The 27,705-nt window shown below is 38.3% G+C and overlaps 2 protein-coding genes across 6 annotated transcripts in view; both read left to right on the top strand.

The window, feature by feature from the left end:
• The window catches only part of LOC111337382 (cleavage and polyadenylation specificity factor subunit 2), an 18,002-nt gene extending 1,958 nt beyond the window's left edge, over window positions 1-16,044 (top strand). Inside the window, exons 3-20 of the mRNA XM_022943665.2 lie at window positions 277-382; window positions 916-1,045; window positions 4,155-4,270; window positions 4,642-4,730; window positions 5,528-5,626; window positions 5,972-6,039; window positions 6,829-7,051; window positions 7,988-8,091; window positions 8,227-8,317; window positions 9,073-9,173; window positions 9,649-9,706; window positions 10,374-10,422; window positions 10,598-10,655; window positions 12,246-12,333; window positions 12,714-12,854; window positions 13,772-14,011; window positions 14,545-14,679; window positions 14,883-16,044. Coding sequence (XP_022799400.1) covers window positions 277-382; window positions 916-1,045; window positions 4,155-4,270; window positions 4,642-4,730; window positions 5,528-5,626; window positions 5,972-6,039; window positions 6,829-7,051; window positions 7,988-8,091; window positions 8,227-8,317; window positions 9,073-9,173; window positions 9,649-9,706; window positions 10,374-10,422; window positions 10,598-10,655; window positions 12,246-12,333; window positions 12,714-12,854; window positions 13,772-14,011; window positions 14,545-14,679; window positions 14,883-14,975 — 1,989 coding nt within the window. The 3' untranslated portion in view covers window positions 14,976-16,044. The remainder of the gene's footprint in view (window positions 1-276; window positions 383-915; window positions 1,046-4,154; window positions 4,271-4,641; window positions 4,731-5,527; window positions 5,627-5,971; window positions 6,040-6,828; window positions 7,052-7,987; window positions 8,092-8,226; window positions 8,318-9,072; window positions 9,174-9,648; window positions 9,707-10,373; window positions 10,423-10,597; window positions 10,656-12,245; window positions 12,334-12,713; window positions 12,855-13,771; window positions 14,012-14,544; window positions 14,680-14,882) is intronic.
• Window positions 16,045-17,604: 1,560 nt separating this feature from the next.
• LOC111337360 (uncharacterized) lies at window positions 17,605-27,402 on the top strand. Of its 5 annotated transcripts, none has more exons than XM_088751796.1 (6): window positions 17,605-17,735; window positions 18,199-18,271; window positions 23,310-23,525; window positions 24,472-24,661; window positions 25,727-25,771; window positions 26,105-27,402. In XM_088751796.1, the coding sequence occupies exons 3-6, from the start codon at window positions 23,316-23,318 to the stop codon at window positions 26,512-26,514; spliced, it is 855 nt and encodes a 284-aa protein (XP_088607922.1). In that variant the 5' UTR covers window positions 17,605-17,735; window positions 18,199-18,271; window positions 23,310-23,315; the 3' UTR covers window positions 26,515-27,402. The 5 variants fall into 5 exon arrangements, with proteins under 5 accessions (XP_088607922.1, XP_022799376.2, XP_088607921.1 ...); XM_022943641.2 differs by having other exon boundaries at window positions 18,199-18,303; XM_088751795.1 differs by having other exon boundaries at window positions 17,610-17,731; window positions 18,199-18,303.
• Window positions 27,403-27,705: the final 303 nt, after the last annotated feature.

The following is a 27,705-nucleotide window of genomic DNA, read 5'->3' as shown; positions in this document are numbered from 1 at the left end:
TAGAGCTTGGTAAAGCAAATTGAAGTAGTCCAGCTTGACACTCGCTACAAAATTCTTCTACCATTATGATTTTATTCCTACTTTTCATGGTTCTATCCAACTATGTTAAGCACTGAGGCCTTCTACAGTGACTTCTTGTGGTTCCCAAGACAATTTAACAACTTATTATTATTATTTTCTAGAGGAAACAGTATCTAACTGTAATAATTTTTTTTGAGATTTGATCTTTACTATTTGAATGATTGATGAGAAATTGCTGAACATTGTGTCTTTTAGTCTCACCAAAACTATGAAGAATTTGATGTATTCAGCCTGGATGATGTAGATGCTGCCTTTGATAAAATCATTCAACTTAAATATTCTCAAAATGTCAGTTTAAAAGGTGAGAGGAGACTTTTTGCCAATAAGCACCTAGTGATCACTTTTATTGGTTTTCTTTAAATTTCCATTGATATTATTGAATTAAAATAATTGTATGAAGTCACTGAAACAACTAAAACATTGGATTTTTCTATTTAACAATTCATGAAGCAAATGTTTAATATTATATCTTCATTACAAACTATTTGCTGAAATTTAAGAGCATAGAAATATTTGAGTGAAAGGCAAGGGGCATACAAATTGAGAAAGTTCACTTCAAAACAATTATATAGTATTTTATTTTCAAAGAACCTTTATAATACATATTTATTTTATTCATGTGTGACAGTGTCTATGTGAGTGGGAAATAGGGAAGGATTGTTGCTTGCCCAAAAATCTCTTTCCTTATAGAGAAATCAGTAAAAATTCAATTTTCTCCTGGAAAGGCTCAGATCCTACAAAGACAAACCTGTACTTGAGAGAGCTGAATTTTGTTACTTCACATTCCCAGAGTACTAAGCATTAAGTTCCATTATTCTTTGAAAATATTCTCAGGTAAAGGCCATGGTTTGACCATAACACCTTATGCTGCTGGTCACATGATTGGTGGAACCATGTGGAAAATTGTAAAGGATGGTGAAGAGGACGTTATCTATGCTGTAGACTACAATCACAAGAAAGAAAGGTTAGTGACAGTGGTGGCACGGGTCATGTGTGATTTGCAAGACAGAGAATGTCATGGGTTGCTTGCTAATGGTTTATCTATTCAGATCATGTTGGTGAATCTGGGACAAACTTTGTTAACCCTTTGATCCCTGAGAGTGACGAGGATAGATAGGTAGGTAGGTAGGTTGGTAGGTAGGTAGGTCAGTCGGTCGGTCAGTCGGTCGGTCGATAGATAGATAGATAGAAACTTTATTAACGTGTCAAAGAACCCTCTAGTTTGGGAGATATCCCATACTAATGTGGGGACACAAATAAAAATTAATGGATAAAAATTATTTACAAAGAATATTACCTACTTAAGAATAAAATTCTTAAGTAGGTAATATCATGTATGAAAAAAAAAATTAAATGAATTAAGAAGTACATATCATGTATGAAAAAAAAAATTAAATGAATTAAGAAGTACATAGAGCACAGCCCCTGCAGCCATCATCTAATAGGGAGCTGAGGTCACGCTTATGTATGCGGTTTTTGAAACTAGCTAATGTTGTGGCTGATCTGTCGTAAGTTGTCAGTTTACTCCATAATTTAGGTCCTAAATAGCGTAGTGAATGTTTGCTGTAAGTTATTGTGTTGTATCTAGGAATGGAAAAGTGGGCCTGTCTTAAATTATGGGAAGCGTTGTGTTTCTGAAATATATCACAAACATTCAAAGGGCTAAGGTTGTGTTTAACTTTGTACATTAAAATGCATATATCCTGTAAGCATGTGTTTATTAGCAAAGGTAAATTAGCTTTCTGCAGCAAACGTTCATAGGTGGAGCATTTATCTTTGAATACAGCCCTTAGGCCTCTTTCTTGAACTCTCTCCAATCTGCGACTATCACTAGATTTACAAATATGCCATGTGAGAGTGACGAGGATCTAAATTCTCCTTACAGCATCATTCCTGAATTACATATTAGGGTAATTAACAAATGGTAAACACCACAGAGCACACTATTGAGTTATGGATGCATGTGGGAGGTTGCTAAGCACGAAAGAAGCATAATAGTCGCGTGAGGTGATAGCCGAGAGCGACTCTAGCTTCTTGAGTGCTTAGCAAACCTCCCATATGCATCCATAACTCAATAGTGTATGCTGTGGTGTTTACCATTTGTTTTATAACATAACATTGATACATTGTAGCTAAAGAGGTCCATTTTATTTAACAAATCTTACGTGACCAGAAAAACAAGCACGTGCGGAAAAATAGTCTTTGCATTTGCTCACATCAGCAGTGTACACCCATGGGTAAATAGGGACGCTAAATTGACCAATCAGAGTGCACGCTTTACTTTTGTTATGTTATAGTAAATATCATTAAAAACTGGATCATAGGATAATGCAATTCAAGACTTTTTATTGGCTTAGCCAGTATGGTATATGAGCCAATATACCATAATCTAATATCTGTACATTGTAACATCCGGTTTCTTCTTACAAAATAAGTCGAGAGGATTTGTTTGATATATAGGGGGCGTTTTTTTTAATAAAACAAGTATTCCACTCGTGCTTGTTGGATATGAGATGATTATAGCCAACTCAGCGCTTCGCGCCTCGTTGGCTATCTATCATCTCATATCCAACACAAATTCATGGAATAATTGTTAATTAGAAGAATAAAACTACAACATTTCGAAGTCGTCTTGACTACATAATCAAGTAGGGGTGTTAGTTGCAGTTTCAAGATTAAATACAAACAAAGGTGATAGAGTACATTAGAATAATAAGTGTTTCATTGTCATTAGTGTTTGACGTGTCAGACACATGTCAAACATGTCAAACACCAATGACAATGAAACACTTATTATTCTAATGTACTCTATCACCTTTTTTTTTTCTTATTTTATCTCGAAACTACAACTAACACCCCTACTTGATAATGGGTCAAGATGACTTCGAAACGTCATAGTTTTATTCCTCTAATTAACAATTATTCCACGAGCACGCGTTGGATATGAGATGATAGATAGCCAACAAGGCGCGTAGCACCGAGTTGGCTATAATCATCTCATATCCAACAAGCGCGAGTGGAATAATTGTTTTATTAAAAACGCGCCCAAGAAACTATTATTTTGTAAGAAGAAACAGGATTTTTTAGCTCCCTTTTGATTTTAAGCTGACGCGTACGCTTACCATATTTGTAGATTATGGTATATTGGCTCATATACCATAATGGCTAAGCCAATAAAAAGTCTTGAATTGCATTATACAATGATCCAGTTTTTAATAATAATTATTATCAAATGTGTTTCGAAATGTTCACATATTAGTGTCACAAGAATAAAACAAATGATTACCAACTGAAGAAGCTTTTGATTGTTAACCAAATTCTCCTTGTTGGAGAACAGTATGGAGAATGTGCATGCTGACTTTAGAGTGTGAAGTGTTAAAATATTATTGTGGGTTGTTAATAAGGTCTGAGTATGGGAGTTGTATGTGATATTTATTCCTTTCTCTGGTAATAACCTTGCCGAGTTTCTTAATCAACCCTAAAGTAGATTATTTATTTATTTCTGAAAGGTGCACAAATGTGGGTAAGAAAGCTAATCATAGTAAAGGAAAAATACACCATTTGAACATGCATTTGATCAGATCATGTTCGTGGATCTAGGACAAAGTTCTCTAGCCCTTTAACTGCTATGAGTGACTAGGATCTAATTTCTCCTCACCCCTGAATCACACATTAAGGTTGGCAAGTCCAACCAGACAAGGAGCACAGTATGTAAATAGTATGCACCACTTTATGTGATTGGTGTTGGTCAAGGAAAAGTTTCAGTAATAGCTGGCTGCTTAAGCTCCCAGGCTGTATGACTCTAAATATGATTAAATTTACCCAAGATTTGTAGCTGGTAATTCTTCGCTTATCTTGAGCTTTTTTCAGTTTTGGCTGAGTGAGTTAATTAGCCATGAAATTTCCTTTTCATATAAAAATATCAAAATTAAATTCAACTGTAAACTTTCATCCTGAAATGCTGCTAACTGCCTTGAATAAATGGCTCCACAACACCTGACCTTTAAGTTGTGGTCTCCAGATTATCAGAAAATTTGAGCCATGGTAACTGATTTTGGCCTGTTGCTTACCAGACATCTGAATGGAGCAGTGCTGGAGACCCTCAGCCGACCATCTTTGCTTATTACAGACAGCTACAATGCACTTAATGTGCAAGCCAGAAGACGAGAGAGGGACACCAAGCTTATGAGTAAGAAATAGCAAAACGAAAAACAAAAAGTTAGATGGAATTCTGAAACGGTTGAAAAATTGTTACTTTTTGCTTTCATTTATATTTGCCCATCAATGGTACAATCACTATGAATATCCATGTACATTGTACATTTATGAAAGGAAATACATTGTCTCGCAGATACCAAAGAGTTACACATTAAAACTTTAGACCCATGTATATTTGGAATTATGGAGAAACATACTAGGTAAATCTATGATGAAAAGGTTAAATCTGGCCTTTACCTTTGCATTTGCAATGAATTAGAGGACACAGACTAACAATACTGTCGCTTATATACGTTGTATTACTTCATGTTAACCTTCATATTTTTTCTTTGCTTATCAAAGATGAGATTTTGACTACAGCAAGGAGAGATGGTAATGTACTCATTGTTGTGGATACTGCTGGAAGAGTGTTGGAACTATCTCAACTATTGGTAATTTGACAATATGTAATTTTCAAGTAATTTTCATTCCACTAATTTATTCTTGTTTTTCTCGTTGCCATGTTCCCATCAATAATGTAGCTCCATTTTCTGCCTTTAAAAGCACACACAACCCACAATTCCTCTATTCGCTCTAACGAAGGGCTAACACTCGAAACGTCAGCTTTTGTAATGGTTACGGTGGCCAATTTACCATTTCAACTTTGTTGATATATCCAAATTATTTCGTTACTCCCATCGACGCAGCCCCAACCAGTGTCATTCGAAACTATCAGCCTTTATTATTGGTAATTTGACTGTGAATATATGAAAATCATATTTTTGAACTGTGGATTAAGAAATGATTATGAAAACAATCTTTGTAGTAATGAATACTACTCTAGCTCAGTTGTTAGAGCACAGGCCTTATTTTCACCACTGCTCGAGTAGTGTTCACTATCGAAAAGATCACTTTCATGGTCATATATTGGTAAGTTGTTAATACCATGGTACATAATTTATATGTCTTCTCAGCAAGACATTTACAGTGTACTTGAAGATTTCTTTTTTCACTTGTCATTTCTGAAACTGTGAACTGGACACCAGAATTGTGCCCAGGTATAAGTCATTTGAATTGTACTGAAACCTTACCTAACTACAATTCAGAGGCAGACCAGCTTATGGTTGTAGCATACAATGTAGATAAAAGGTCCAGGAAAAGAGAGGCTAATGAGTGAGGGGGGCTTACTATGGATTCTGGGTAAGGATAACTGCAGCTTCTCAATGGTGTTTCCTTTTTTGCTTTATAGGATCAGTTATGGCGAAACTCTGATTCAGGTTTATCAGCCTACTCTCTTGCAATGTTGAATAATGTCAGCTACAATGTTGTGGAGTTTGCCAAGTCACAAGTGAGTATTTTTAGTTCAGTTGACTTCAGATAACTTGAACTCTTGCCAACTTGAACCTCACACTAACTCGAACCAAATTTTATTTCCTCTGGTTTTCCGTCATATATCCACTGTTATTTTACCCTTTGTTACTCAAACTCCCAACAACTTGAACCTTTTACAATTTCCCTTGAAGGTTTGAGTTCTTGGGCATCAACTGTATGTACCTTTTTTTTCTTAGAATGTCATGGCCAAATTATGATACTTTTAACATTTTAACATAATTTCATGGATGTGGTCGATTTCCTCTAAATCAGTAGTATGTACAGGACAGTAGAACCAAAACAATGTTCTCTTTCCCTTCAGGTGGAATGGATGAGTGATAAAGTCATGAAATCATTTGAAGTTGGAAGGATGAACCCTTACCACTTTAGGTTTGTATCAAATGAGTAGGCAAGCATTTCACAGCAAGGTCTGAATTAAGCCAGTCAGAAGCAGTCCTTGTATAAGTGTGAAAATCTCTGCTCTCCTCTATAGATGTAAATGGGTTCAAAAGAATCTCAATTTCCCAAACACCTTGTCAGAGTCCAATCCCCTAGAAAGTGAGTTTACATAGAGGATTAGTCAGAATTTTTCCTTTCATATGGAGCTAGGGTTCAAAAAAGGATAGTTCCTCTGATTTTGGTACTTAAACGCAAATTTATTTTACCATTGAATTGTGGCATTCAGTCGCCATTAGTGTAAGTCTGAGGTAGCAGTTTATTACAAATTAATAAAGGCTGATAGTTTCGAAAGAAACTGTTTGGGGCTGCGTCGGTGGGGGTAACGAAATAATTTGGATATATCAACAAAGTTGAAATGGTAAATTGGTCACCGTAACCATTGCAAAAGCAGACGTTTCGAGCGTTAGCCCTTCGTCGGAGCGAAGTTTATTACATAGCCTGCCCCATGAGTTGGGTTGAAAGGAAACCCTGTTTCCTCGTTCGTCATCATTCATTATAGACCTCAAGATTTTTCACTAATGCATGATGATATGATCGTTTTTGCGTGGCAGGGAGTTGGTAAATGATATGCATTAAACATCATATTTTGTTATTGTACATTGTAAAACGACAGCAAAGTGTTACATGCGGTTTGAGAAAAAAGCTACGGAAAAAATTGCACCTTTAACAACGTTGTTTCACTCGCCTTTTGTTAACATATCACTTGTACTTTCATTGTAGGTACTGCACGTTGTGTCACTATATGTCAGACTTGGACAAAATCCCTGAACCAAGGGTTGTTTTAGCATCCGTAGCAGATTTGACGTGTGGGTTCTCACGAGAACTCTTCGTCAAATGGGCTGAGAACCCGAAAAATACAGTCGTGTTTACTAGTCGAGCTTCGCCTGGCGCACTGGCTCGTACTTTGATTGACAACTTACAGCAGAAGATCATCGATATAGAGGTACATAGATTTATTGTAAAATAAGAAATATTTATCATCAGTCAAAGAACATTTTAAGTTACACTGTTGATGAAACCGAGAACATCGGATTCAAGTTAAGAATTGAATGGCTTCTATTCTTACGTTCACGGGGAAAGTTGTCTGATTACGTTTCGAGACAAAAATCACATTTTTATTATTTTGTTGTGTGTGCGTGTTTTATTATAGTTATTACTATAACTATTATTTATGTTAACGTTGTCATTATCGTTATCATTGTCATCGCCATCGTCATTGTTGTTATTATCATAACTACTATTATTATTATTATTATTATTATTATTATTATTATTATTATTATTATTATAATTTAGCAGGAAGTGAATCATAAATCCTTTAACCCACAACTTTTCCTCAAAATATGACTTCGTTATCAAGCAAAAAGTTAAACTTGTATTGCTGAACTGTTGCATCAAAGGAATTATGGCTCTCGTGTACTGCGTTCCTCATCACAAATGCTCCTGATGGTTCCAAGAACATTTCGAAAGAACTGTGGTGACCGTGCCTTCTCCATTGCCGGTCCCAAGCTTTGGAACGATTTACCATATTCCCTGAAAACATCTGAATCTGTTGCAATTTTCAAGAAGAACCTTAAAACATACTTGTTCAAAGACGCTTTTTAATTTACGATTTTTTATAATTTAATTGCTATGTTAATTAGTCTATAACTTTGTAAAGCGCTACGGAGAACTAGTTGAGCTTAGCGCTATATAAATGCTTTATTATTATTATTATTATTATTATTATTATTATTAATAGAATAGGTAAATATGTCAGCTAAAGGCCTAAGGGGCAATCACTCGATATAACACCAAAGGAATCAGTTTGATTACCGTAACAAATGAGTCTTCAAGAGTGAAAGATTTTTACGGGGATAGTTATTTCCCTTGTGTCCAGGTGAAATCAAGAGTTAAACTGGAAGGAGAAGAGTTAGAGAGATATATGGAAAAAGAAAAGGAGAAAGAGAAGAACAAACCCACATCTGATGCGGTGGATAGAAGGTAATTGAACAAATGAAGCCGTGTTGTTAAGTTACCGTTTCACCTGCGTTTTTAACAGTTAATTCATCACCCAAAGAAGGAATTCTGTGTTACGTTAGAATTGTTAAAAACTGTCGTGTTGTCCATCATCTTCAGTCATCGTGTTACAGCAGAAGAGAGTGACAGCGACAGCGATGAAGACTTGGATGGAGGTGTGAGGCATGATCTCATGATGACTGACGAAAAAGTAAGAAAATATTACAAACACAGTGGAGAAAATAGTTTTGCATCGTTTATGCCTCGTCCTTTTTGCGTTTTTAGGGACCGTTAAATATTTGAGGTCCATAAAAAATCGCAAAGCTAGAAATTTGCGAAACTCCAAACTTACTCAAGGTGGCCCAAAAAGGATATGTTATGTGGCAAAACAATTTCAACAAAGAATAAATAACTTAAGTCAAGTATTCCAGTTCCTTTTAGACGAGTACACTTATGACTCTATTTTTCTCAAGTTTGCAGCTGCAAAATTTCTTTTCTCTTTGCTGCATCAATGCAAGAAATCATTCCCGATCAAAACACAGGATTTGTCTCGTATTGCCTACTAGCGGAGCATACACCGTAGTCATGCAATGACTATTGTTAAACCAAGTAAAAAGGGATATGTTGGTTCAACATATACAGTGCTAGTACCTGGAGCTAATGAATGTGGTGTTTCAGCGCTGGTCGAGGACGTTTTTGTCTCTAATGGCCTCTCTCTCCTCTCAATGATATGAATAGGTGCCAGTGATTTTCTGGTAAAACAGACAAAATACCCAAAGGGGGAAAACCTGTGGGACCTGTGATAGACAAGTATCCCAACACTCTTGGTCGCCTCAGGCTTCAGTGTTCGAGATAAATTCCTGCAGCTGTTCGTCTCGTGTACATGTACCTTTTAGTGATTGAATTTTGCTGATACATGGGTATAAACCTATCGCTACGGCTCTACATCTTTTTCTCTTTATTTAGGGGGGCCGCAAGAGCAGCTTCTTCAAACAAGCAAGATCTTATCCTATGTTCCCCTGTCACGAAGAGAAAATCAAATGGGATGATTATGGAGAGTTTATCAAGTGAGTCAACACTCGAACGTTCCTTGCTGCGTTTCTGCAAAATTGAAATTCCTCTATATATTTCAATTCTAACAAATCTTTTCAACTTTTCTAAGCCTACATCTTCTGCTGCGTCTCATTGCCAATGCTAAGTTATGTACCGTCTATTTGCATCGCTTGCGAATAGAATGAAATAAGTTTAATTCAATTAGTTGTGCATGTATTCGCTTTTCGTATTGAGATATACTTTTTTGGGGTGCTTCATGAAGTACGGTGCCGACTGGGAAGCTGGAAAATCTTACTGGGGAATGCTGTTTAGAATTTTTTTTTTTTTAAGTGCAGATTTTTCCTGTGACCAAATTTACTTTAGAGTTGTTTTTTAAGGCTAAGACCGTTTTTGTTTGTAAGCGTTCAACATGGCCAAGCGTTAGGAAAGTCTCGTTGCGTGAAGTTGCTTATCTTTTTGTGACCGTTTTTCGTTGTGTTAATCAAACAGGCCTGAGGATTTTATGATCAAAGAACTGGCAGCAGCAGAAGAAGAAAAGGCCAAAGTGGTAAGAAAAGTTATTCTTTGGTGGGAAGAGGAACAGCGTGTTTCTGATAAATGTTAATGTTTGAGCCTGTATCTTTCTCACTCCACATTCCTCCAAGAAAGCTGTTTCTTTCTTGTCTAATAGGACTTCTCCCCACCCCCCCTATAATGAAAAAAAAAGCGTCTCCACAACTCGAGTTTCGCTCCTAAAAGAATCTCTGTCGCCAGTGCATTTCGTAGGTATTAAACCGTTCTTCAGCCATATTCTTCTTCAAAAAATTGTGTTTTTCTACTTTATTCTGGCGTTTGTATGGCCTTCGAGCAAGTTCGCAATTTTGGGAAGGGACACCCAAGCAGAGAGAAATAGATAGATAAGACGCGAGACATTGAAACCCATCCCGCGGCGATTCCCAGGTGGAGAGCTTGATGCAGCCTAGACTTGATCAAACTAGATGAACGAGTTAGTTACCCGGATATTCTTTGACTTATTTCAAGTGCTGATGTATTGATTTGATTCCCGTTCAGCCCTTTGATTTGAAGCGTACGTTCGAGTTAAAATCTGAAAAACATCGTCTTTCACTTTTTCGATCTGATCTCTAATTTGAAGAAAGTTTGATCCCTTCCCAGCAAATTCTTCAAAATAATTAGACATTTCGAACGATTTTTAGCGGTTTGATTCTAACTAACAGGAGCAGAGCAAAAAGGAGACTTTAGACACGGAAGCTATTGCTGGGCAGGGTAAGTTACGGTGCTAGTGCTGGACAGGGTATACAGTGTATTTATGAAAATTCCTATTATAAAGCATGTTGGCCTTAAAACTTGAATCAATCGCTATTTCTTGTAGCTATTATATTTGTGATGGGCTGATGCATCAAAGATTCCAAGAAATGTAGCTCACTGGTTTGTCTTTTAGGTGAAATGTCAAAAGTGCCAACAAAGTGTGTTGTGGAAAAAAGGCAGTTAAACATTAGGTGAGATGAAACTATTAGTTAAATATCGTGTATTCGAAAGATAATTCAACATATTACAATATGGGGAAGCAACTTCTGTTTGGGGAAATCACTGCAGCGGAGGTGTTGCAATTCGATGCAATGGACCTTAAGCAACAGACGAGACAAAACAATAGATATAATGGGCAGAACAATAGCCTTGCACGTGCGTTTTAAAAGTTGTACATTTCTTAGCCGTCCTTTGCAAACCACAACATTAAATCACCAAAATTTGGGTGGTCTTAGAATGCAAACCCCCTATCTGTTTGTGGCACACTTTGGATAGATGTGAAAGGTAGTGTGATCGTCCGGGTGAGTGTAGTCCTGAGAAGGACTGTTGTCGGTGGTAGTGACTGACGTTTCGACAACCTGTGCGGAAGTCATCATCAGAGTCAAGTGAATAGTTGTTGTCAGTAGAATGTTCTTAGTACAGTTCGTGTAAAATGATTGGTCAGTTTTGCCGTGATGTTATTGGCTGGAAGACTCAAGAGGCGTAAGTCGATCGTGATAGGTCTGTTTCGATCCATCGGTAAGGTTAGGTCGTTCTGTTCGGTTCGTTTGTAATGTTGATGTCGTGAATGAGTCGTTTGTATGGAGCCGGTAGAAGTTGACACCTGTTTATGGGAGTCTGTTCTAAGTTAGTAAAACAACTTTCAACAACAACAACAACAACAACAACATCTTTTATTTATAAGAGTCAGTCGTTGAAAGTAGTTAGTGCTGTAGGTTAGCCTCCTACATTGGTGAGACTGGCAGAAACCTCGCAACAAGACTGACTGAACACAATTTACGAACCACAATTTTGACTGAGACACTGCGCAATTCCTAACCTACAACACTAACTACTTTCAACGGCTACCGACAACAGTCCTTCTCAGGACTACACTCACCCGCACGATCACACTACACTTTCACATGTTACCCCCGGGTTCAAACCATTTACTGCACTTTGGGTAGAACTCGTTTTCTTATGTTCTAGACCCGTTAGGAAGTTGTTTGGTGTTCGCGAGGAATTTTCGAGTAAACCCATTGAAAGACTGGAGAGAATATTTGTTTCGTGCTTTCAATTTGTAGTCCAACATATTTGTTTTTCTTAATTAAATCGATAAACCACTTTGTTAGCTAACACGTTTGAATTAACCGCCTTCCGGTTAGCTCAATGGATAGAGCGCTGGACTGATATGCGGGGAGGTGAGGGTTCGAGCCCCGGCCGGACCAACACTCAAGGTCTTAAAATAATTGAGAAGAATATGCTGCCTTTCTATTACATCAAGAAATGGTTTAGATATTCTAGTCTTCTCGGATAAGGACGAATAAATGGAGGTCCTGTCTCCTGCAGGGTTAGGGGTAGGAAACGTTAATTTCCCACGCACGAGATTACTGTGTGATAGATGTCCTCCCCTGGGGTGGGATGGGTGGGATGTTGTCTTGCGTTACATACATGAGCCTCTGGCTCGGGCAATATGAGTAACCATGCCCCACGTAGACATTAAACTTTGATTACTATTACTAATGTTTTTGGTCATTTGGTTGTACCACTTTATTCATTCCAATGAACCTGTCTCTTTTCAGATGTTCCATGGTATATATCGACTTCGAGGGCAGGTCAGATGGAGAGTCCATCAAGAGAATTCTTTCCCTTGTGAATCCAAGGAATCTTGTAAGTCTATTTTATCTAAAATCCAGTTGGAAACTTTTGAGGCAACTGTCTGCATCTCCTAATGTTTCCCATTTCCTCTCCTCCCCTCCCCTCTCCTGCAGTTTAATGTTTTCGCCCTCTGCCATTCGTAATAAAGTCAGAAATATGGAATGTCGGGAAAGCGGCAGTAACGATAACCTTTTGTTCTTCACCTGACGATCTTTGTTGCCTCATCCACATTGGAACTTCATCCAGTAATCGATTGACACTACAATGGTCCAGCATCCCATTCAAGGGGCGTCCTAGTCGCTTGATTCTACGTAAAGCTGGATAAGTTCAAGGCATTATTGGCCTTTTCATCGATTTTTTTTTGTTTTGACATGTTTTTCCTTTTTTTGCAGATTCTCGTGCACGGTGTTGCAGAAGCTACAGAACACTTGGCGGAATACTGTCGGCAGAACAGCAGCATTCAAGTGAACCAGGTTTTTACTCCGCGATGTGGTGACACTGTGGACTCCACGGGAGAAAGATATATTTACCAAGTGAGTGACCAGGAAGAAGCTTGTTGCTGTTGTCTCGTAGTCTGTGCCAGAAGTCTCTTATCATTCTAATTTCCAAAGGAAATATGCAAGTAGACATCTTTACCTACTGCTTAATTAAGTTTTTCTAGAGGAACATGGAATTATGTTATCTAGAAATCAGACCGCTGTCGACGTTGCTCTGTTCGTCATGCGTGCTAACCCCCTCCCGGTTAGCTAAATCGGTTAGAGCGCCGGATTGTGTTGTGCGGGAGGTCGAGGGTTCGAGCCCCGGCCGGACCTATACTCATGGTCTTAAAATAAGTGAGGAGAAATTGCTACCTTCTATAATCAAGAAATGGATAGATATTCTAGTGTTCTCGGATAAGAACGAATAAACCGTAGGCCCCGTCTCCTGCAGGGTTAGGGGTAGGAGACGTTAATTTCCCACGCACGAGATCACTGTGTCGTGGATGTCCTCCCCTGGGCTGGGATGGGTGGGAATTGGCCCTGAAAAGCCCCCATGGGGAGTGGTCAACCAGCCTATGTATGTATGTATGTATGTGGGGACATGGCATTGTGCACGACCTTTTCTTCGCAAAGAAACACTTGTCAAAACAGTGTCAGAGAAGAATCTTTGGAGTGGAGTTTCCCTTGGACAATTTCCATGACAAGTTTCCTTGTCACATCAAAAACCTTTTTTTTTTCTTTACTGGTCTTCCTGTCAAAAAAAAAAGTGGCAATTAAGGGGAAAAAACTTGCTTGTATGAACTCGACCCAAGTTACAGACGAAACCTCAGTGGGTTTCTATTCACCCGAAAGCTACTGAAAGCAAACATGAGTGACATGCGACAAACGTGTACTCCGTTACAGTCCTCTCACGCGCATATGACGCGTTCAAATAATTTTAAGAATCAATATTTTATTCGGTTGACCCATAGGTGAAATTGCGTGACGCCCTGGTGAGTTCGTTACAGTTTTCCTGCGCGCGTGATGCAGAACTTGCCTGGGTGGATGGACAGCTACATATGAACGCGTCCGAGTCGCACATGGGGCTGGTTTTGGAAGACGGAGAGTTGCGTGACGAGGACGAAGGTCACGAAAAAATGGAAACTGATCAGAGTGGAAAGGAGGAGCCAGCAGATACAGTCCCAGTGTTGGAGCAACTACCGACATCTTCGGTAGGTTTTTTAACACAACCTTATTGAGTTCTTGCTCAAATGGTGTCAAAAAAGAAGATAAGTTTTTATGTTATTTTCATTTCACATACGGAACAAATTGCTAAATGCCGATTGGCGCAGAATATTTTGATGGTCTGAAGAGAATAGTAACTTGATCCTAATTGGCTGAGCGCTTGTCTTCTGTGGCGAGTACTTCGAAAATGCACGTGATATTGTTCCTACACGAACCTTGAGTAGACAATCTTCAACAATTCAAATCCTATCTGAGTGGTATTAACCCGACATGTTTATCAGTCAAAAGGAAATGAATGTGATTCATACAAGTCGATCATCTGTTGAGGTTTCTCGCCATTTTCGCTCCTGATTTTTTTTCTTATTTCGTTAGCCGGTGTCTTCCTTAACGAATGTTTATAGCAATGTTGCCTTTAATGAAATGAAAAAACAATAAATATTCCAAATAGACAATATCCCCCAAGCTCCCCACCCCTTCCCGTGTGGAAAATTTGAAACCTTGCGGTGTCATCTCTCCACAGATCACGGGACACACGTCTGTGTACATAAACGAGCCTCGCTTGTCAGATTTCAAGCAAGTGTTGAACAAAGCCGGTATTCAAGCAGAATTTGCTGGCGGCGTTCTTATTTGCAACAATGTTGTAGCTGTAAGAAGGGTGAGCTAAAGATCAGTTTTATGTCTTTTCAAGTTCAAACTCGCCGTTGAAACGTTTTGAAGGCGTCATCTTGTTTGTAATTTCATGAGTGTTACCCTCTCCGCACAACTGGATCAGTAATCAGTCAGCCTTGGCAGCTTGTATCTCTTCCTCAATACAATGAATTTTCATGCCTCGTGTCTTTATTTTGTGATCTTTCTCAGAACGAGACTGGCCGCGTGGGCCTCGAAGGAGCTGTGTGTGACGACTACTACAAGATCCGGGAGCTTTTATATGAACAGTACGCTGTGGTGTGAACGGTTTTAGTGTTGCATGGTCTGGTGAGAAAAACAAACAAACAAACAAACAAACAAATCAATCCTCCCAATGGTCTTGAATGGTTTGCAGGAGTGTACAGGAGACAGCCTGTGATAATGTTCTCACGATTGGTGAAAAGTACTGTTTTACAAATTTATCTGTGCAAAACATTTCGAGGCTGGTTACGTTTCGTCTCGGCTAAGAGATTGATCAGATACTTGTCGTAAATTTCCGGTGAACTCGTCGAGCATCGCTCAAAGTCAAGATGTTAGCTGTCTGGCCCTCTATCGCAGAGGGATTCCCGCCCGCACGAGTTCACGAGTTATAATATATACAATGAAAAATTGTCAAATACTTGTGATGAAAGAATTTGACAATTTCTCGTGATTGGATGGATGATGACAAAGACACGGCGATGGCGAGGATGATAATAAAGACGATGAGGATTACTAACTCTACCACCACGGCAAGTAAAATCAACACCTCAAGCAGCTAGTAGAGCATCATGCACTATTGATACCATTTAAAGAAAAACTGATAACGTAATTAAGGAGAGATTTTAAGTTCTCTAGAAAGTCGTGGAATTTTATTTATACTCTGTTGTTTACCGACCATGTTAAATGGTTGTTTAGACAGCAGGCCCCGTTTGGTTGAAGGGTATATAACGCTATCCATGGAATAAATCTCCCTTCGGTGAACAGTACAGTATGTTTTTGTTGGCTCTTATCTGCTGGATAGCGATGTATCCGTTGGATGGCCTTGCTGCCCTTTGAAAAACTAAGTCCTTATCGTCAGATGAACCTTAATTAAAAGCAACAGCCAATTCATTGCACTAACTTGCACTCTTTGCAGCCATTTCTTTGCACTGACTTCCAAACTTTGTGAAGTTTTGTCTAGTTGTGATAGTGACACCTGTTATACAGTCCCAGTTTTGGATCGCAGGTTCCTCCATCTTTTTGAATACTTTATTTTGTAGCTTTTTGTTGTAATGGCACATTGTATCTTCAATAGCATTCATGTAATTAGAAATGATTTTATATTGTTCTATTAAATCTTTGTCGTATGAAATTGCTTATCAAACACGAACTGCTTAAGTAATCCAAAACTCAAGCTGCTAGAACGAAAACAATTATTTAAGATTTCGTATACTTTCCTGATCACATGAGGAAAACAGCGTCCGCCCACGCTACTTTTTGTTCCTCGTGCGTTATCCCTCCCAACAACAAACCTAAACTCCAAGCTGAGTGAAACATGTATGACACAATGATTCAAAACCTGAATCGTGAATCTAGTGTCAGAGCGATCTGACGTGCTTCCTCCAACAAATGCATTGTTCAACTGTTCCGAAATTGATAGTTTATCTAGTACTGGTGGTCTTAGTTCGCATCACTTAGGTTAAAAAGTCATGTGATACATGTTCGGAAAGCTTCAATTATAGTTAGCAAGTATTAAATTACTTGCTGCTATGTGATTTTTGCTTCATAACAGCGATGAATGCTGTTATTTATTGTACTCTGCCTTCGAATGGTACATCAGCATGCCGCTCGAAAAGTATTTTGCATCCTTACACTGAGAAGGAAACTTTGAAGACCCCTAACAGGGGTTGAACGTATAGCAACAATTCCCTGTGGTCACGGCGGGAATTCGGATCAAGAAATTCTCCCAAAAGACGAACAACCTTGTCCGGCACAAAAGACAAGCATACCTTGTACCAGAAATAGATCTAGAGATAACAAACGATAATTGCTTTTTGTGTATTTTAAATGCATACTAATAACTTGATATCGTAACATACATGCCGAGTCATTACGGGCAGATATCTCACGAAAGGCAAAAAAGTGTATTTCCCAGGCATTATTGCATAACATGACACTGAATGAAAACACTTTCAAATTTACGACAGAAAATCCGCTTTGAAGCCATCTCTTCCAAGCTTAATCTTTTTACAGTCGTCTTTCAGGATTTACCGGGTATTTTTGTGATTATAAAAGGAAAAGAACACTCTTAAATTATTTTATGATTTGATTAATGTTATTGAAGTTTTACAGCTGGTATGCTAACTGGTTCCTACGAGTGTTTCCTTTCTTTGATCGATTCAAACTCAACCTTCACAAACTGCGCGTATTAAATTACGTTGATTTTGTTTCTTGTTAATTCGAAAATTGCTCACTGTGTGATTTAGCACCTTGTAGATATCAGTGTAGCTCTTGACAAGACACACACATCTAATAAAATATATTAAATTTTCAAATTTGTTTGTCAAATTATGAAATTTCCAAGTTATTATTTGAAATGCAGTAATTGGCGCAAAGCTGTTTTGGTGTCCCTGCATGTCGGCAAATCTTGTAAATCGAAATGTTCTTCCTGTTGAAGGAGTTATTGTTTACATCAGAAATATAACCCCCTTACTTGATCTTGTCATTTATGCGCTCCCCACCGGTCACTTCTTAAAGTGATCTTAAGGAATCGAGAAGGTATTCGTTGGTCACAAGTGAAAATTTCAAATGGCCATTTCCAATTTGGGGGGCGGGACTTGGGTTGTCAAAATTTTTTAATTAACAGTGATGTTTTCATTCAAGCTCCTTTTATTATCTAGAGGAATTATATTTACTTTGGGAGAGATTTGTAAAAACAACATTAGTATTCTGTCATCCGTCGTCACTCGAGAAACCCTTCTTCCGGAGCCGGTAACTGACTTAGCAAGACTTGGTTAAAGAATCGAAAAGTTGTATTGAGGCATTTGTTTGGGAAGAAGGCACGTAAGTTATTATTTCTTAAAATATATTTTTTTAAGATTTAACAATTAAAACTGTGAGCTAATTTTTGACGTGCGATACTAGTAATTTTCCGTGGCAACGAGATCATGTCACCCAATGATCGGCCCCAATATACTTGATCGGTTCTTTAAACTTATAACACTGAATTGAAGTAACAGCATGGTAGAAATATTGCGATTTAACCTGCAAGAGATCAAAGCACTGGTTTTTGTTTTGCATGAATAAATGAATCTCTACCCTTGAGTCAGCTGATAAAACTTGTCACAAATGGTGTTGACCCTGCGAAAAAAAAAAAAAACTCTCTAAGACACAGAATCCCCGCATACCTGAAACATGTATCAATAACCTGGCTTCGCTGGGACCCTGGACAATTATTCGTTAAAAATATATATCTCTCACTGAAAATATTTCCGAGCATAGCAACGTTAATTGCTGTTTTTCATAGGATTAAGGTGTACGAAGCTTTCATTCAAGATTGGTTATAACAACTTCGACTATTTGATAACGAGGCTTGCACTGTAAGTGGATAGGAGCGAATATCTCACGAAAGGTAAAATTTTGTATAAATCAAACTCTGGGATACGAAATAATGAGTTTAGGTTTAAGAATATGTTGAATTAGGAATTTTTTTATTTCAGATTTAAGCTATGCTAGCTCTTAGCTACGCTTCCGCCATCATCCAAGCTGTATAAAAAAAAAGGGTTATTTCAAACTCCCTGCCAACCTTGCTTAAACAGTAAACGAACCCTCCTTTTCGAAAGAACGTCGAAGAAACTTTCAGGTTGAACTTTTCAGAAATGAATCCAAAAGAGTGGAGACCTTTATGCGATGCAATAAGTAGGGATATATCTGCTAGAATTACCATTTGAATTCTACAACAGTTGAGTCGTTTGAGCGGTTGAATATCGGTCGGTATAAACCAAAGCCAAATAAGGATGTAGATGCTTCAAATGACCTGGACTGTGCTCGCTTCAACGAGCTCATCATTCACTTATAATAAAGGCGAAATACGTTAACACCAACTCGGGACAAAAAACACCAAATTTCGTGCAAACGGTGACAACTCCAGGTTAAAGAAACATTCAATTTTCAAATGAAACTTTGTGGAAACACTGCGAGGGCACTTGTGGCACTTTTATCAAGCTCACACAAACAGCCTTTTGAAACGTTAAGTTAAAGATCATTCTTAGCAAATCTGCCTCAGTCAGAATGATCGGTTTTTCTTAGGTTAGAAAATTGGCAGTCTCCAATTGCAAGAGTTGGATCTCGTGCAAATAATGATTCATATCCTGCGGTAATAATATCACATTCACTTGGGCTCAGTTTTAGGTTTACCTGACAGAATGAATCCCGGTTCGATCAAAATTAATTAAGATGGAATTGAAAAGAATGTAACACCTTTCAATTATTTTCATTTGTCTATCAAAATCTTTCCTCGCAACCTGAGATAAACTTACTGAAAATCAGACGCGATTCATTCCAAGTCGTAGCAAATGGAATAATATCTTTCTTTATCAGGATAACGTCATCTTTGCTTTTCTATTAGCTCACGCGAAGCTATCGACACTGTTAATTCTAGCAGTATGCATGGTGCATATCACACATTAACCTTGTAACTAACTCACTCCCTAAGGGTCTCCATAACTCAGTGATAGAAAACCTGAACATTTTGGGGCTCGATTGGTTGTGGCAGACTCGGATAAGGCCGTTGTCTCATACTTGTGACGAAATGGATAACATCTTTCTTTATTCGAGGTTAATTTACAATACATTATAGTACTTTGACGTAAAAGTTAACCCTAGGATCATTCGAAGGTTCCTGGTCACCCATAAGATATTGTGTGCATGTACCAGGAATGCCGCCATTTTCAAAACCATGCATTATATGTTGAAATTTTTCTTTGTAGACTTAATTTGTTTTATCCATGCAACTGTACCCTAAAAACGACTTAAATTGTTGTTTTCCTCACTAAACATTGCCAGTTCTTTATTCTAGTTCCCTATCTGACCGATTCGTGTCGAAAATGGAAAGAACATTTACATGATTACCCGTCTGAAAGCAAAAACGATGGCGTGGTCTACCAAGTTCTTTTCTTAGTAGCAATCGAATTGTCTTTTAGCTCCCCCCCCCCCCCCCCTTCCACCCCCAATGGATGCCTGCTATTCTGTGGCTACACCAGTTAAGTGAAAGTTTGGGTTACCAAATATACTGAACTAACTTGAACTCTTTTCATTAGTGCGAAATTATATTTACTTGGAGAGAGATTTGTAAAAACAACATTAGTATTATATCATCTGTCTTCACTTGAGATACTCTTCTTTCATAGCCGGAAGCTCACTCAAAAAGACTTGCATAAAGAATAACAAAATTATACTGAGTAGATTTGATTTTTTTCTTATTTTTTTTCCTCTCTTCTCAGAGGTAACGATTTAAAACTGAGAACTAATTTATGATACGTAATAACAGTTAGTAATTTTTCCTTGACAACGAGAACCATGTCCTCTTATTTCTCTATCCAATATTCTTTATCAGTTCAGTTTAGAATGATATTACAAACTAAATTGAAGTAACAGCAGGCTAGAAATCTTGTGGTTGGAATTAAAAAAGTATCGAGTAACTGCTGTTCTTTTTGTCTAAAAAACTTGAATCTCTTCCTTTAAGCCAGCTGAAAAAACTTGTCACAAATTGTGTTGACCTTAATTGCAACAGTCACTTCCCGAGACAAAAAATCCTTGCAACCAAAAATGAAACAATAACTTGGCTTGACTGGGACTCTAAACAATTATTTGTTAAGATTTCCGCCTTTTCATTTAACATATTTCCGGACATAGCGACGATAATTGTTTTTATGCAGGCCTTCATTTAATTTCTGAGATTAGTGGTGAGAACTTCGAAGATTTGGTACCGCGATCTAAACGCCGTGTAAATGCAGACAGATATCTCACGAAAGGTAAAATCTAGCATTCATCAGATTGCCGCGTACCTTATGTGATTTTTGGCTTGCGATTTGTGATAGTTTTTCTTTTTATTTAAGTCATGCTAGCTCTTAGTTCTATTCACATCTTCAGAGCTGTGTTCCAAAAACAAATCGGCTCAGCCCAGTCTTTACTTCCGTCCTAGCTTTGCTTGAAAAGCGAACCATACAAAAAGTCATCTTTTTTGAGAGAGGACTGCGTAAACCTCACAACTGGAAATTTCAAAATACATCTAGGAGGTGGATAGTCTCTAACTTAGTAGTTTAAGAGAGAGACTGACTTTTGGTAGTTGATAAAACAAGGATATTCTCCTTGTATAAGCACAATTTCGAATTTTCCACAAACCGTTGAGTCATGTAGGCGACGAAACATCCGTATAACACACAACATTATGATGGTACATATGCTGATAGAGGACGGCGTACGCCATAATTTGACAATTAACATGCTTATTAGTAAGTGGATTTTAACTTCCCGTTGTTTAAAAAGAATAGAATAGAAAAGAAAAAACACCAATTGCTAGGAAAAGGTAACAAGTACAGCTTGAAATTAACATTTAAATGCGAAATGAAAACTTGTGAAATACTGCGTGGAATGTTTATAATTTTGGCCCTTTTATCAACCTTACATAACACAATGACAAATGCTAAAGGTCTTTCTTGATAAATCTTTTTGTCAAAATGATGACTGATCGTTTTTACAATAAAAACATTTACATTTTAATTTGATTTAATTCTGGTAGACCTGTAGTTTCCTACAGTTAAGTTCCTTGAGTGGGCAGCCATCGCGAAAGTTCACTCTGTCACAGAGGTTTACATCAAATGGCCATTTTAACGATTAAAATCGGTTTGATGGAATTGGTGAGAAAGGCAAGCCTTTTCGTTCGTTTCTCCTTTTGTGTTTTTTTGTTAATTCTTTTTTTTTTTTCTCGATTTTTTCACAGTGTAGGGCCTTAAGTGAATTTTCTTTTAAAAAAGCTATTTCCGTTTATCTGGCGGATGGCAGTGTCAGTACAAGTCTTTTTGAATAAATTTTCTGTATAAATCAATTTTTCCTCACAAAAATAGGAAAATGTAACAGAGTCCACCAACTGATGAAAATTACCGTAACTGAGAATACCAGGAGTTGTAAGTCTGGCAAAAAAAAAACCAACTTATTATAAACGAAGCCCCAGGCTTAACAGATGGATTGTTTCTGAGTAATAAGAAGCGCACTCGAACACTGACTAGCGACCGGCACTTACGTTTTCAGAGTGGTTATTGCTGATTGGACCACAGGTCACCCAGTCTCTATGGATAGTGTTTGAATTTGAACTTTTAAGGGAATGGTTGAAAATGAACAAATCATGTCGTATGATAACTCCAGTTTGTGAGGAGAACCATTCGACCCTTTGTTTGTGCTTGCTTGTTTCGTTTCTAAGATAATTTGGTTTTTCAACTGAGTTGATAATAAACAATTATTGGATGAGGTTTTTGTGATATCCGGAATAATCAAGGTCGAGGTAAGTGTTATCAGCCGAAGCCGAATGCTGACGCTGATATCACCAACCGAGACCTTGATTATTCCGGATATCACAAAAACCTCATCTAATAATTGTTTTATTATACATTCTTTTAGTACTTTCCGAATCTTTATATTCAAGTAATTTCTCAATTTCTCGCTGGGTCGATGAAGCGAATCGAGAAGCCATTCTTATTTCGCTGTCCTTGAACTTGACATTAGTGCTACACCGGAAATAATGCATTGCGCGCGCAACCTACAGATTATTCACTGATCTGTAGGTACAGACTAGTGAATAATCTGTAGGTTGCGCTGCTTCCCAGAATTAACTGTAGGCGTTTAGCCAATGAGAAGACAGATCATTTTGGTGACTACAATGTATAATAATGTAAATTAGCCACCGTAAAGAATTTCTAAAGCTGACGTTTCGAAAGTTAACCCTTCGTCAGAGCGAATGACAGGAAGCTGTCAATTTGGTGATACTTAGGTCGCTTCTGAAGCTCTTTAGAAGCCGGTTTTGTAATTTTTGACTTTGTGTTGTACTGCCAATAAGAAAGCAGTATGAAATAAAAAACTACCTCAGCTGTCAAAATGCAGATCCTTAAGGCATTTAGAGCTGTAGATCTTAAATGACTCAGACAGGTTGATGATCCATTCGCAATTTTCTGGGAAAGTCTAAGGTCACTAAAACTGCTCACCGAAAAAAATTTTAGGGGAAAAATTAATAAAAAGGATCTATGACACTCGCCTCTCTCAAAGAGTTCCACGCAACGTTAAACATAGCTTAAAAAAAGGTGATCATCAGTGACTCAGGGGCCGCCGAGACGGAAAGTAACATGGAAGGACTGAAAAAGACACCAAAAGTGAAGTTTTTACGTGAGCCTTAGGCATTTTACTAATTTTACATGCCCAGAAAATTTTTGCATAACACGTGGATCATTACCATAAAGATAATACCTCCTCTCTCTTGAGGCCAACCGTGTGACATTCATCATCTTATGCGCGACGAGGTTCACTGAGTTTTTCAAAAAGCAGCATATTTATAACATTAGAGTATGTTCCTCCATTTTTGCTTTCCAGGAAAACATGACTTATTTGTCACCGGTTGTCCTTCTTACTGTTACTTTATCCATCGTGTTCCTCACCCAAACTGTAACTGCTGTTACGTACTGTTCATCGCATGAAGCTAAACAGGATGCACAAGTAGCCATGAAAAAATGCAACAGCCAGATCAAATTCTGTTTCCTTCGCTACCAGGATCGTCATCCACAACAACTGTATTGTAAAGGAATGTTGGTAAGATTAATCCTATACAGTATCATCTTATCTCTGAGTAACCACGTTCGCTTTGATCAGTCAATTTACTGGGCCGTTGTCTGTTGGGCAGCCATCTTGAAACCAAAGCTTTCCTTATCGCCAGTCTCTCGCTATTTATCTTCCAATTTTTTTTTCACCCTAGGGATCCATTCTCTATTTTCCGGACGAGTCTCATGTCACAAAAACTCCCCACCAATCTGTGGCCAACTGGAAGTTTACAGTTTTTATTCTCCTTATATTTCGCCAACGTGAAACTCAGAAAACTGGGAACAACAGAGCCGTATCTGCGTGCAGTTATCTTTCATGATAAGATATTCTCCACGCGATTGGTACTAACCCGATAAAAATTTCGGGCGGTTCTTTAGGTTTTCAAAGGCCTCATGCAAACTAACGCGTTCTCGTTCGAAAAGGCAAACTTTTTGAAGTGTCTTTGTCCATCATCCACACTTAAACGCCTGTAAACGCTTATGAACATAGAGCCCTTCGATAACTGTCCCAAAAGCAGAGTGTCTTGAAAAGTCGTCGGTTTTTTAAGAGGCCACGTTTCTTCTGTGGACAAGTGAAAACAGAATATTTTGAAAATGCTTCACGTAATATCGCTGCCATAAGCGTTTTCAGACGATTTGGTGTGGTTGATAGACGAAAACGCACTTAACTGTGGACGAGGATATGATGATTGGATGCAACACACAATTGACTCACTATCTCCCCTGCTGCACATGCTCTTAATCGGTAGATCTTACTACCCAGAGCAGCTGCACTCGATAGAGGCTCCACCCCGACACTGAACCCTTCGCAGTCGCTATACCATTATCTTACAGAAACGTTAATTCTTACCAAAGGAAATTTCCCGTGGAGCCTTTTCCATAGCAACCCTTTAAGCTCCAAGTTAGCCATATGACGATGATTGTTTTACCTCCGGCAGAGATTGCTGAAGTGTGCGTTCTCCGAGAACATAGAATTCAACAAGAAGCACACCACCTGTCGCAGCGAAGTGTTGGATGAGTGGACGTTTGTTGTTCTTCAATACGTGTGTATCGGCGAACATCTGGGCATATGTACCGACTATACCGATAAACAAATGGCTAAGATGAAGGAACTGACAGATCGCTATGGTAACTGAATTACAATCGAACCCAAATTAAACAGGGAATAACGGGGTGACCGCTTAGTACAAGTTGACCGCTTGATACAGCTTCCACAGAGTACGAGTATTATAAAAAAAACATAATAAATGCCATGTTTTTCCCATGATTGACTTAAATTTAATTTAAGTCAATCATGTTTTCCATGATTGACTTAAATTACAAAAACTCGCTCAAAAATACTAGTAACATTGATTTTGGGAGATAAACATGGATTAACTTTTATTTGAAAGATAACTCTTAGTTTTATTTGAGTGGTCACGTCAAGTGACCGTTCAGTACAGGTAGAGATAACAGCTTTACGGTGGCCAGGTTACATGAGTACACAGAGTACGAGTATTATAAAAAAAAAAACCATAATGAATGCCATGTTTTTCCATGATTAACCACTTGAATTACAAAAACTCGCTCAAAAATACTAGTAACATTGATTTTGGGAGATAAACATGGATTAACTTTTATTTGAAAGATAACTCTTGGTTTTATTTGAGTGGTCACGTCAAGTGACCGTTCAGTACAGGTGGAAAACAATACAAAAAGGCCCTTGGGACTCATTAAAGGGTGACCATTTGAAAGAGGTGAAAATTACAGTACCTAGGATTGGACTGCATCATATCACGGGAAACTAACGATGCAATGGATACCTACAAATGTCCTACTTGACTACTTTAGATATGTATATCAAGATAATTGGGTTTTATCAACTGAGTTGTTAATGTAAACTAAAGAAAACGGCTTTACGGTGGCCAGGTTACATGAAGTCGCGCCCAGTCCACCAACGCCGATTCCTGGGTAGCTATTCCCCTGATAATACCCTTGTTAGGTCAGATTCAGAAGTTCTTCTCCTCCTGTGAGAGATGTCGGTGCATCGTTTGCGTCCCTCCCCCCCACCACACCCCCTAGCGTTTTGTTAAACATTTTAAGCAGTTAACTGGCACTGTTGTAAGAAGAAAGTGTCAAGCCTGATAACACAGCGTAGTGACCGTAGGCCATTAGATCACTTGTTGACCAAATTTAAATTTCCCTTTTGTTTAGAAAGCAGAGCACAATACAAAGGCAGAGGCGTATGCAGAATGGAAGGTGACATGAACTTTAATTTGCTTCTTTTCAGTCAGAACCTCTCTTTCATTTGTCAAGTTATTTCTGTTGAAATTTATGTCAATAGCCAAACCTACATTCTATGCCTCGTGGTTTCAATGTACTATTGGTCATTGTTGACGTCACTTCTAAGATCAATAAGGTTACGAATAATGGACAATTGAAGTCGATTTATTAAATTGGAACTTTCCAAAAGAACCATCGAATGATCTGAATTGGAGAGCAATAAGAACAAGATCACGTTAGTCGATTCTTTGGACTGAAAATTTCTCTCTTTTGTAGACTTAATTTTAATGTATTTTCTGGTCATTTCAGTGCCTGCGCAAGGTAAAGAGACAGAATGTGCTAAAATAATACATAGTAAATGTTATCCGAACTTAGTTGACGACACAGAAGAAGATCCAGAACGAGACGTGAAAGCTTGTGCAGATGAGGCGGAGAACCTTTGTGACGGTGTAAATAACTTTCTGAGCTGTTATTCAAAGCAGGTGCAACACCCTCCGCAAATCTGTGCTCACTCGGTTCCGGACATCACCTTTAAATTCAACTACCTCATCCAAACTTTCAGTCACGATCTAATGACAAAATACACAGAGAGTGCCGCGATGGCGACAGACATGTGTTGTGTCCACGAAGAACTGTTGGATGACTACCCCGAAGAAAATCCCTGTGGTGTCCGAAATGATGATGATGATGATGATGATGATGATAATGATGACAACTGATGACTGTGATTGCACCGGGTGGTGTAGGTGGAGTTGGTGACGGAAAATCAGTTCGAACTCCTGTTAACCCTTTGCGACTAGGAACGGATCTGTGATCCTTCTCGCTCTCATACGCATTTCTTTGTAAAGTTAAAATCTCATTACCTGTTTACTTAAGGGTGTAATGATGATAAAGGAAATTTCATTTAAATCACTTTCAAGAGTGAACCAGAGATTAATCACTCCAGCGTCTCTCGCCAGTTAAAAAGGAAAACTCCAAAGACTCATATTTTTCTATTTGTGTACTCTCTCTCTCACTCTCTCTTTTTTTTTTTTTTCAAAAAAGCCTGCCACGTTGACTCGTAACGACAGCAGTGTACGACACCTTGCTTAAAGGCTGCCATCAAATGGTCACGTGATCTCTCAGTCCCTCTCAACCATTATGCGCACGGCGTCTTACGTTCACCTTGGGCTTCGGTGTTTAACTCTCTGTTGATTTGCTTGTCTTATATCTACGGAGAATGGGCTCAAAACGGTAAGATAACGGCAGCAGTAAAGGCTAAAAAGATTGTAGGGAGAATTTGCAGGATAGTCGCAGCTGATGGTTAAAATACTGTTGCAAAAGCAACGCAATGGCAGGTTTACTGAGCAGAACAATCAATACACAATTTATAATAATCTTTGTCCTTCTTTTCTTTCCCTGTGAGGACAAAAATTACTTTCTGGTTAAAGGTCACCTCTCTACCTACCACCCTGTGGCTTTCAGCTTTTCTCTAAAATTTGAGCGTAAACGATGCTAGTTTGCTGCAAGTACAGTTAATTGTTAAAATAGCAATCACTTTCACTTAGTTAAAGCTATCTGTAACAGTGACAAACACGTATGTCCAATAAAACGATGCTGACAAATTCCTTCCATTGTCTATGTTTCCACTTATCTTTCGAAATACTTGGTGAGTGACGTTTATTTCAGAACTGACTTAAGCGTCTCGAGCGGACGTTAAAAGAAGTGAGAAGGGGACTGGGGAGAGAAGCAATGAGATATGGAGTGGACATATGTCCTACTTACCCCACACGTGCAGTCAGTTCATCGGGACCAGTTTCGCATGGCTATTTAAAATCCGAGCCGTGTAAACCTTTGATAAATGTTAAAATGTAGGTTTAGGTTATTGTGAGACTCTCTCGTGAAACTATTTACCTCACAGGTGAAGTTCA

Source organism: Stylophora pistillata, chromosome 3 (assembly GCF_964205215.1).
Source record: "Stylophora pistillata chromosome 3, jaStyPist1.2, whole genome shotgun sequence".
NCBI classification, from domain to species: domain Eukaryota; kingdom Metazoa; phylum Cnidaria; class Anthozoa; order Scleractinia; family Pocilloporidae; genus Stylophora; species Stylophora pistillata.
The sequence above is the reverse complement of the archived record's forward strand: the minus strand, read 5'-3'. Positions and strand labels throughout refer to the sequence as shown.